This window comes from Chiloscyllium plagiosum, chromosome 23, assembly GCF_004010195.1.
Source record: "Chiloscyllium plagiosum isolate BGI_BamShark_2017 chromosome 23, ASM401019v2, whole genome shotgun sequence".
Lineage (NCBI taxonomy): Eukaryota > Metazoa > Chordata > Chondrichthyes > Orectolobiformes > Hemiscylliidae > Chiloscyllium > Chiloscyllium plagiosum.
In genome coordinates, this window is record NC_057732.1 from 35,298,423 (window position 1) to 35,309,945 (window position 11,523).

General features: G+C 41.6%; 1 protein-coding gene across 3 annotated transcripts in view; it reads left to right on the forward strand.

Moving 5' to 3' along the window:
- Positions 1-11,523, forward strand: part of mapk8ip2 (mitogen-activated protein kinase 8 interacting protein 2) — a 73,054-nt gene that overhangs the window by 50,824 nt on the left and 10,707 nt on the right. For 2 of the 3 annotated variants that reach the window (XM_043713912.1, XM_043713911.1), the window contains 3 exons: positions 4,531-7,293; positions 8,152-8,227; positions 10,184-10,356. In XM_043713912.1, the coding sequence (XP_043569847.1) occupies positions 4,531-7,293; positions 8,152-8,227; positions 10,184-10,356 (3,012 nt within the window). The remainder of the gene's footprint in view (positions 1-4,530; positions 7,294-8,151; positions 8,228-10,183; positions 10,357-11,523) is intronic. The other variant, XM_043713913.1, reaches the window with a different exon arrangement.

Here is an 11,523-nt window from a genome sequence, read left to right on the forward strand (position 1 = left end):
TGGGACACTCTGGAGGCTGGAAACATGTTTCCGCTGAAGGGTGAGTGCCGAACGAGAGGACACAGCTTAAAATACGGGATAAACCATTTAGGACAGAGATGAGGAGAAACTTCTTCACCCAGAGAGTGGTGGCTCTATGGAATGCTCTTCCCCAGAGGGCAGTGGAGGCCCAGTGTCTGGATTCATTTTAGAAAGAGTTGGATAGACCTCTCAAGGATATTGGAATCAAGGGTTATGGAGATAAGGCAGGAACAGGATACTGATTAAGGATGATCAGCCATGATCATATTGAATGGTGGTGCAGGCTTGAAGGGCAGAATGGCCTACTCCTGCACCTATTATCTATTGTCTATTGACAGAGGTGTAGAAGTTTAGAAGCAATATAGGGCAGAAAGGAAGACACTTATTCCATGAGTAGAGGGATAAGTTAGTAGAGGAAATAGATTTAAGGTAAGTAATAGAAGGCTAAGAGAGTTGAGAAGATTTTTTTTGACTCAGGGGGTGATGGGACTCACTGCCATCAAGGGTTGAGTCAGCACCTCGCATGATAATTAAGTGATATTTAGACATTCACTTGCATTATCATAGCTTTCAAGGCTATGGGCCAAAAGCTGATAAATGGAATTGATGGGCTAAACAGCTGTTTCTGTGCTTGAAATGACTATGAGTCTGTGAGAACTTGCCTGAGTCATTTGATGAAAGTAATGGAAAAGCTTTATGAAGTTAACCAAAGACAATAAATGCTGGAGATCACAGTGGGTCAGACAGCATCCATGGAGAGAGAGCAAACTAAGGTTTCAAGTCGAGATGACTCTTCATTAGACTCTGATGAAGAATCATCCAGACTCAAAACGTTAGCTTGCTCTCTGTCCATGGATGCTGTCTGACTCACTGTGATCTGCATCATTGTTATCTTCAGTACAGATTCCAGCGTCTGCAGTAACTTGCTCCTACATTATGAAGTTAATGTGGTTTTTGGGCTTTCATAAAGCTTTTGGCAACGCACCACATAATTAACTGGTGAGCAAAATGAAAGCATATGAGATTAGTGGAACAGTAACAACCTGGATACAAAATTGTCTAAAATATGGAAAAAACATAGTATATTGAACAAAAACAAAATTGCTGTAAATACTGAGCAGGTCTGGCAGCATCTGTGGAGAGAAAGCAGAGTTTAACGTTTCAGGTGCAATGAACCTTCTTCAGAACTTTTACGAGTACATTGAACTATTATTTTTTGGATGTTATTTTTCAGTATACAGAAGTATTCCCAGGCGTCAGTATTAGGAACACTGCTCTTTTTGACTTGATCTTGAAAAGAGAGGGCACAATTTCAAGATAGTAATAAACTTCAGGAGACAGCGAGCGGAAAAATAATCTGTGATGTAGATAACATTTAAAACAAAGAACTGTGATGGTACATCTTGATAGGAAGAAGCGGGGGGGGGGGGGGAATGAACTAAGTACAATTTTAGTAGTTGGAGGAACAAAGATGTGGTATTGTGGAGTTAGATGGAGGTGGGTGAGGAAAAGGAGTGATAAGCATATAAATGTTTGATGGTGGATAAATAAGTTCCGAAGATTTTTTAAATGTTAACACCTTATCTTTATTATAGAGGAACAGAGTACCAAAACAATGAAGTTAAAGAATCCCCACAGTGTGGAAATAGGCTGTGCAATCCACTGAGTCCACACCAACCTTCGAAGAGCATTCCCTCCTCCTGCATTTCCCATGGCTAATCCACTCAGCCTGCACATTCCTGTTTTCCTCATGTCATTTTTAAAATCTTAAAAATATGCCCTCCCAGTTTTGAATTCCCTCGCTCTCTGTAAAAGATTTTCCTGTTTAACTTATCTATGTCCCTCATGATTTTATAAATGTCTATAAAGTCACCCATCAACCTCCTACACTCCAAGGAATAAAAGTTTCAGCATATTCAGCCTATGTTTATATCTCAAAACCTCCATTCCAAGCAACACACTGGTTAATGTTTTCTGAACCCTCTCCAGTTTAACAATATCCTTCCTATAGCAAGACTGAAGAAGCTGGGGGTTGTTTTCTTTGGAGCAGAGACTGTTAAGAGGAGATTTGATGGAAGTGTTGATCATTTTGATAGAATAGGTAAGGAGAAAGTGGTTTAACTACCAAATGGACTGACAACAAAATGATATGGATTTAAGATGATTGGCAAAAGAGCTGGGAGTGACATGAAGAAACTTTTTTACGCAGTGAGTTGAAATGATCTAGAATGCACTGCATGAAAAGGTGGTGGAAGCAGATACAGTAGTGACATTGGTGAAAAATATACAAAATGAGGAAAGAATGAGGTGTCAGATTAATTGTATAGGCCATCAAAACAGCAACAAACACAATATGCTGAATGACCTTTATCAGTGCTGCATCAATCTGTGAAATTATTTTCTGCTAGTTTTAGGGAATCCACCAGAATTAATTTCAGTTTCAACTCTATAGTATCCTCACTGAGAGTTGTGAGTAATAAAAGTTTCTTCACCTTCAGGGGAGTTTGGAAGGTAGCATTAGTACTTTCAAGATGGTGGACTGGGAAGGGTGAGGTGAGAGAAAGTCTCCGGAAGATAAGTGGATTATTATGCCAGCACTTGCTCATGAGTCTCTCTAACTCCTGAAAAGGTTTGGTTAAAATCATCAGATACAATGAATATTGTGCAAACCCATGTGATCCATCCTTATTTAGCCTATGCCTCGCCAAGTAAGTGTTAATTTTATCCTATATTATGGCATCTCGAGATTACCCATTGAGGCTATGACCCTGGTCATCTCATTTCCTTTCATCTTGAGTGGAGATGTCCCATCTCATTATAGTTTCATAAATGCCCTCTTATTCTACATTATCTCATTGCTTATTTTATTCTAAGGACAAAATCTAAGATTATCTCCTACTTGATGTGAAAATAAGTTGGAATGGCTCACCTTCCTTGCAATTATAATGTTTTTATCACAGCTTATCTTTGAATAATTAAAGTGACTTGTCATGAAGGACTTGTGTTCCTGCAACTTTTATCCATTTTTATTTTACATGTAGAGATACACAGCATGGAAACAGATCATATATCTCCCTCTTTTCAGTGCCTCTGTACTGAAGTCCTAATAGAGAAATAGGGATAGTAATTTTATGATCTTCCAGTTGAGACAATATTGTCAGGCACAAAATGGGGCAAAAATGAATAGGTTGATAGAGCTGTTCCTATATGTAAGACAGTCTGAAAAATGTTGAATACTGTATCAAACTTTTAGTGGAAATTTAGAACATTCATTCTTCCATATCCAACACCACAACCACTTCCTCCCCCCCGCCTCCCCAATCTTCCACCACCATATCAGATACCTCCCACCTCCCCACATAAGTTATAGAACAGAAAGTCAATTGAAAATTTCAAAATTAAGATTGATTTTTATTATTAGGCAAGAGAATTTATGGCCACTGCATCAAAGTTGGTAGTTGTAATCTAGATACAGTTCATCCATGATCTAAGTGAAGTGTGGGCCAGAATTGAGGGTTGAATGATCCATTCCTACTCTGAAGGGCCTAGATGAGTTTACATTCTGTATTTCCTTTTCTACTCCTTGAGTGTAACCAAGGCAATTCAACGTTTTGGTGTGTTTTGGACTAGATGGTTAACAGTTCATGTGGATGTTAATGACGCCAACACATTATTGGAAGCAGAATGAAAGGCTTTCCTGGTGCCTTGCCAAACCAGCCGTCTTCAACCAAATGCAGCAGAACACTGGAGATTGATTGTGGGATCGTTATTTCTGTCAAATGGTCACTATGGTTGACAAATTTATATCGCCACTATACTTCAGAATAATTAATTTCATTTTAAGTGCCTTCAGAATGTTGAGTTTCATCTATGCAGCATCCTTTTCTTTTTCGGGTCTCAGGCTTTGCTCAATAATAACGCGGAGTTGGAAGACTTGGTCCCAGTCTGGAGACTGGGGGTTTACAATCTGAGCTGACACTTCTGTGCAGTATTGAGAATGAACTGCACTGTGGGAGGTGACAACTTCAGATGAGATCCTGTTTTATTCTTTCACAGGGTTAGGCCAGCAGTTATTGTGTTTTCCCAGAAGATGGTGGTCAGCTGCCCTCTTGAACGGCTGCAGTGCATGTGGTGTAGATACACCAGCACCAGTAAAGAAATGACAAAATAGTTCCAAGTCAAGGTGATACGCTAAAGTTTCCTGTTCCAACCGATGTCCAAGCAAAGTTCCGTGGCATTATGAGAAGATAAGCAAGGCAGTTCTCCTTGGTAACTGGTCAAATTTACCCCCAACCAGCATTGCTCACACAAATAGTCCAATCATTGGCCTTATTGCTTTTCAAAGGATATTTCTGTGAATTAAGTGTCTGCCTGCATTTTAAAAATTCCAGCTTGGCTTGCTGCATATCAAGAAGTACATCTTTGGAATTTTAGGACACTTTATGATTGTGAGAGAAACAATATGAATGCGTTTTCTTTTTTCTAATAGGAGTTCATTTGTCATTACAGGCCATTTAACCCCTCCTCATCTGTGTATCCAAGATAGTGTCCACCAGGCTGGCTGGTGCATGACTGGCCCGAAGTCTGGACCACATGGCCCTGGATCACAACTGAAACACATGGAGACCGCATCATCCCAGTCACCTCTGAAACCTCTACTGTACGATTTCGAAGGGAATCGGCGGGATACTCTGGAATACGGTAACAGCAAGGCTGACCAACTCATAGAGGATCATAATATGAATATTGTATCGCCATCATTGCCATGTCCATCATTGCATGTGAACAAAGAACCTGCTAAACACTGTCTCTCTCCGACAGGGTCTTTTGGTTTACACACAAAGTCAGGAAGCTCTTTCCCTGAAATGGAAGCTGGCCATGATAGCCATACACATCAAACTAACACAGCAGACAATATCACATCACAAAGCTCAGATACAGAGCTGGAACAAGACTTGACTAGCAGCAGTTCCAAGGGACATTCTTGTTCTGCTAATAGATCCAGTGAAATGTACACACTTGCCTCTGAATTAGGAATGAATACTGAGATTGAAGCTGACCATACCTTTGCTGCCACTAGTAAATGCTTGTCACCATCCAACCTTAGCAACGGTTCCTGTACTCCTGTGTCTGATGCAGAGCTTGAACTAGAATTTGGAATTGCAAACAAGATGCACAGAGCATCCACAGAGCAAACAGCTTTTGTGCCCCCCGTTCTCGAGCAAATAAATTTGACAAGCCCCGCCACCACTGCAATGAGTTCTTCGGCTCCTGATTCAGAGATGGACCATGACCATGACACAGGAGAGACAGCTGTTGACTATGTGCAGCCATCTAGTTCCAATAGCAATACAGTGTCTCCTTCCTCTGACCCAGGCATCGTGGCAGATCTCACCAGTAAAAGCACCAAGAAATTTATGCAGTCGTACCAAAGTGAGGATGGTGTTTCCTCTGGTTCTGACTCAGAATTGGAAGAACTCGAAGAAAGACTAACATGTGACAACAGTGCTGCATGTAACATGATTTCTTCCATCTCAGAGACCGAGTTAGACCTTACCAGTGAGAGCAGCAGTGGTCGGTCATCACACTTAACCAACTCAATTGAAGAAGCAAGTTCACCCAACTCTGATCCTGAGATTGACTGGGAAGGAGAAATAAATACTTCTAATGTTAAAGATCGATTGTACTTGATAAAGACAGCCAGTAATACCGACGTCAATACATTAAACCCAGTTGCTGAATGGGACCTTGACAGTGGGTATACAGGAAGATTTGTATGTGCTACAGATAAAAATAATTCACGTACTTCTGCCAGAGTTTCAGAGTCAGAGTTAATAATAGACCATCTTACTGATGTTATTGCTGAATCTTTGCAAGATCCGGACCAGACAAAAAAACAGATTACTTCACCAGAAACTCCAGAGTTGAGACCAGATAGTAGGAATGAAAGTACTGCCAGGCCTACATATCTTGATATTATACCAAATCCATCGCTGTCTCAGGTCCCAAGCCCGAAATCACAAACAGAAGATAATGATGAAGAAAACAGTGATGATAAACTGAGTAATGATTCTGAGTCTTCGTGTTCTGAACATGATTTGGACGCTGATCTAAGTGAAAGTTCTGACTCCCCTTGGCTTCTTAGTAACATGATCAACACAATGATTTCACAAGGCTCCCACACTGTCAAAGACGAGGGCTGGATGCAGACTCATTCCTTCAGTGAGACCGTTTCCTCATGTTCTGACATTGAGATCGAGCCAGTGTTCGCTAACCAGCTACTGTGCACTTCAGGGCATCAAAATGACACAGGCCAGAGAGATTCGAAAAACAAAGACCATCTTGACTTAGACATTGAGATATTGGATAGCAATGATGATTTTGAAGATGCAATGTTCTCCAAAGATGAGGATAAAAGAAAAGAGACAAGAGCTGAGGGACCTGAGTTAACGCCAACTTCTAACAATAAACCAGCAACCATTTACCTGGCTTTGAGTAATCCACCCGATGATGCAGCCGTGAGAGTTGGCAATCATAGTGTATCGTTGACTCCAGGAAGAGTTGATTCCTGTGAAGCCGAAGCAGAGCTAAGCAAGGATTTTAAGGACAGTTGCACAAATGAAGAGGATGATGACATCACCATAATGCCAAACTCCACACTAAGCTTCAAGTATGAGGAGCCAATGGAAAGCCTTCAAGGAATAAATCCAGATCACGACATGGATGCTCCAAGTTTCAGTGAAGACCTAGAGGCTGCTTTTATTTTAGAAAATCGATTAACTGAATTGAATTCTCGGCCGCTCACTTCTGAGGTGCAAACGAAATCAAAGCCAGTCAGTGAAGAGACTGACTGTCCCAATAAATGCTCAAACCCATCTTCTTCATTTAATGCAAGCCCCAAAATACCCATATCCTTTAGTGACCCATCAAATGGACCTTTCAACCTGAAGGAACTGTCCCCATTGCACAGAGCAGCCAGCAAGCAGCTAGACCAGTCATTGGCCTATGACTCTATTAAGTATACCCTGGTGGTAGATGAGAACACTACTTTAGAGCTCGTCAGTTTGAAGCGTTGCACCTCCATCTTGAGTGATGATAGTGAAATCTCAACACTGTGCGACAACTGTGAGCTGGAAATGGATAATGAGTTTGGGGACTGCACAGAGAGACATGACATCGAGAACTCATCTGAGGATTCATCACCTGAAGCCGACACACAGTTTTCCAAGAAATTCCTCAATGTTTTTGTCAACAGCACTTCTCGATCTTCAAGTAAGCTATGTGTCCCATTATAAAACTTAGCATGCATGGTGTGTGAGATCCAGTGTTAACCATATGCTAATAATGTTTCCATGTTGATAGATTCTGTCATGAGTAACTTGTATTCTATATATGCCGTAAAGGTATGGAGCTATGAATTTTCTGCTCATTTGTATTATGTCACTTCTAAGGATTCCACATTCTGAGAATAGTTTCATGTAAAATCCCCTGTGAAGATATATATATCCTTCTCATAAAATTGGGAATAACTTGCTGAGATAGAGAGGAAGGTAATGCAGTACATAAGATACTCCCATGGTTACTGGGCGATGTACAGTGTAAGGCATTTGTCATAATACAATGGTGAGAGTCAATAGAGAAAATGGCGAGGCTGGGATTGTTATCCTTAGGGGAGAGAAGGTGAGGAATAGCGGTATTTGAAACTGTGAACTGTTTTGATAAAATAAATAAGGAGAAACGGTTTCCATTGACAGAAGGGTCAGTAACCAAAGCATGGAGATTTAAGATGATGTAAGTAAGGGTGATATTGAAGTAAGAGGTGCAGGTGTGAGCTTACAGTGAGGGGATGGATGTTGAAGTGAGGCAGGTATTACAGTAATGGATAGGAGAGACTTGTTCTGCAGTGAGAGCTGGGTATTTCAGCAAGGGGTGATCATTGGAAAGTTTTGGGTGTTGGTGTTACATTGAGGGGGCTGGGGTCACGATGACCATTGGATGTTGTGGTGAGTGTTGTTACTCCCGCTGTTGTGGTGAGATGTTGATGATATGATTTGGCTGTGGATGTTAAGGTGACTGGTAAATCGTGGGATATCTGCTAGTGGAATGACTTGTGCTCTCTCTCCTGAATAGGTACAGAATCCTTTGGCCTTTACTCCTGCACAATAAATGGTGAAGAGCGGGAGCAGACTCATCGAGCAGTATTCCGGTAAGACTGGTTCCCCCGAGTTTCATTCTGGCGGGAGATCCTGAGCAAGATTGCTGGCTCCCACCATCACTCTAAATCTGACACAGCACAGAGTGGAGGAATTAATGAGATAGAGTGCCCAGAGTTTGTGTGCAAATCCTTCTTATCGGTTAATGTTTCTGATCAGGCTAGGGGGTGTGACAGAGGAGAAATGCTGTCATTGATGGACCCTTAGTAACAGAGACTAGCCATTATTATAATTGGGACCTTCAGGGTTTGTTTGGCTTCTTTAGTTTTGTGTTCACATCAGTACACTAAACGTCTTCCTCCCTCTCCTATCAAGTACATTTTCATAGAAGTCATAGAATCCCTACAATGTGGAAAGAGGCCATTTGACCCAACAAGTCCACACCAAACCTCAGAAGAGTAATCCACCCAGACCTAATTCCCCAACTGTACATTCTTGACTAATACACCTAACCTATACATCCCTGAACACTATGGGTAATTTAGCATAGCCAATTCACCTTATCGACATATCTTTGGACTGTGGGAGGAAATCGGAGTACCCAGAGGAAACCCACGCACACACAGAGAGAATGTGAAAACGCCACTCAAACAGTCGCCAGAGATTGGAATCGAACCCGTGTCCCTGGCACTGTGAGGCAGCGGTGCTAACCATAGAGCTACTGTACCACCCTAAACCCTAAGTGTTTCAAACCTCAGAAACTCTTGTCTTTCTAAGAATTCCCAAGCATCAGAGAAAAATAAATTTTAATTATATCCAACCTTTGACAGATTTTCTAATTTTCCATTGGAAGAGTCACAAGATTGATCTGGCCACATCTTTCCAACTCATCCATCAAAGATATCTCTGAGCGCATACATCACAGTGTTCAACTAGATCTCACATTATTCCAGAGATTTTACCTGAAGCCTATTCTCTTGCTGACTACTCTCCACTAAAACCTGCTACATCAGCTCTCGGTTTGATCCCATGCCCTCACATCCAATTATCATTTGCTAATTTGAAATATTTTATGGATTTATACTTTCTACAGTCTATACTATCACGCAGCTCTAGATAGCCCTCCCTCAAGCGCCTTCTTTCCAGAGTTAAAAACCTACATCTCTTCACTCGCATTTCTTAATTTCGCAGAGATTAGAATGCACAGCTCTTTTTTGCATCCTCTCCAGCATTTGAACTCCTTCCTCCAATCTCAGTGACCAGGATATGAAATCCAATGTCAAGCGTTGTTTTATTGACATCAAGAGATTATCCTGAGAAGATCACAATGTGCCTTGTTGAATCTGTACAGTCGAGGTTGTAGAATTTCTATACAACTGAGTACGGCATTTCAGAGTCCAGTTAAGAGTCAATCACGTTGACAATAACAACATAATAGCCCAGCAAACCTACTCCACCATTCAGTAATCTCTTAGTTGATGTGGGACATATTAGTCAAATGAAGTAAGAGCAGCAGGTGTCCTTCTCAAAAGGATACCAGTGACCAGTTGGGTTCGAATAGCTCCATGGTCATTTTCACAGATACTCAAAAATGGATGTAAAGTCTCACATGGCCACAGTGAAATATGAACTCACATTCTCCAGATTACTGATCCAATTTTGAACACTGTATTCTGGGTGCAATCTGACCAGAGCCCTGTACAATTTAACTTTCTCTGAGTTGTATCCAGTCGCTTTGGTAATATGGTTGTGCACTCATTATTATACAACATTGACAGGACATTTTAAATATTTTACTGAATCAACACCACCGTCACATAGTGCACCTGCTGCCAACTCCTTCCTTCCTATGCGCCGTACGTTAGTGCCCAACTAACGTTTGTTAAGACATTGTTACGCATGCTGAACCCATTTTAATGAGCTCATTCGGGAGCTCAAACTTTAGGTTTAACTGCTTATTTAATCTCTTCCTTTCCTGATGTAACAAAATTGCTTCTGGTTCTCTGAAGGTTTATTCCTCGCCACCAGGATGAACTGGAGTTGGATGTTGATGATCCATTGTATGTTGAAGAGGAGGAAGATGACTACTGGTACCGAGGTTACAATATGCGGACAGGGGAGCGTGGAATCTTCCCAGCATACTACGCCCATGAGGTTGTCAACCAGACCAAGGAATTCCTAGGTAGGTCCAAACATAAAATTGTGATTAAAGTTCAGAGGATGTTCAGACTTTGACTGGAGTGGCGGAGGAGGGTTTAGCGGGAGAGTGAGATGGTGTTTTGCAATAAATATTGTCCACAGTTTAATGGAGTGTAATAAGGCTCTGAGCTAACCAAGCACTTAGACTCTATAGCATTGCAGCAGAAAACGTAATGTGCACAGTTTTTCGAGGGGATGTTTGGAAACCAGTTTCAGCATGATTATACAAGTTGAATTAAATAATGTTAAGGAGATGAACAGGCTGCCAAGCTAACCTCTAAATCTGTGCCTATTATTGTTCTGACCTTGCTGCATCCATATATCCTTTCACTCCCTGGCATTTTGCCATGCAACACAGTCACTGCACTTTCTATTTAGCAGCAATCCTTTAAAGGTCACATGCGCTACATTCACTGAGGTCTTTATTATAAACTAAGTGTGAGGTTCGAATTTTGCAGGGAGCACACACTCGCGCACACAATTACACAAACATGCACACGTTCCACTCACACACACACACACACATACTGACTCACTCCCACACACACTCATTCACACACACACACTCTGACACTCACTCATGCTCTCACTCACACATTCTCACACTCACACACACAGTCACAATCACTCGTGTATTCACCACCGGATGGCCCCGTGGACAAGTCCTAACTTCCAATATGTATATGAAATCAAAGAAGCAGGATAGCCTAATCCTTTTAAAATACATTATTGGTCTTAAATGTAAATTTTCAGGTTTTATTTCTGCTCCAAATCAATTTCAGAATGTTCCCCTCCATCACATTGAGAGTCATAGAGTGATAGAGATGTATAGCACACAAACAGTCCAACTCGATGATACCCTACCCTGTAAAACCTGTGCCCATACCTCCTCCCTCACCTCTATCCAAGGCCCTAAAGGAGCCTTCCACATCCATCAAAGTTTTACTTGCACATCCACTAATATCATTTATTGTATCCATTGCTCCCGATGCGGTCTCCTCTACATTGGGGAGACTGGGCGCCTCCTAGCAGAGCGCTTTAGGGAACATCTCCGGGACACCCGCACCAATCAACCACACCGCCCTGTAGCCCAACATTTCAACTCCCCTCCCACTCTGCCGAGGACATGGACGTCCTGGGCCTCCTTCAC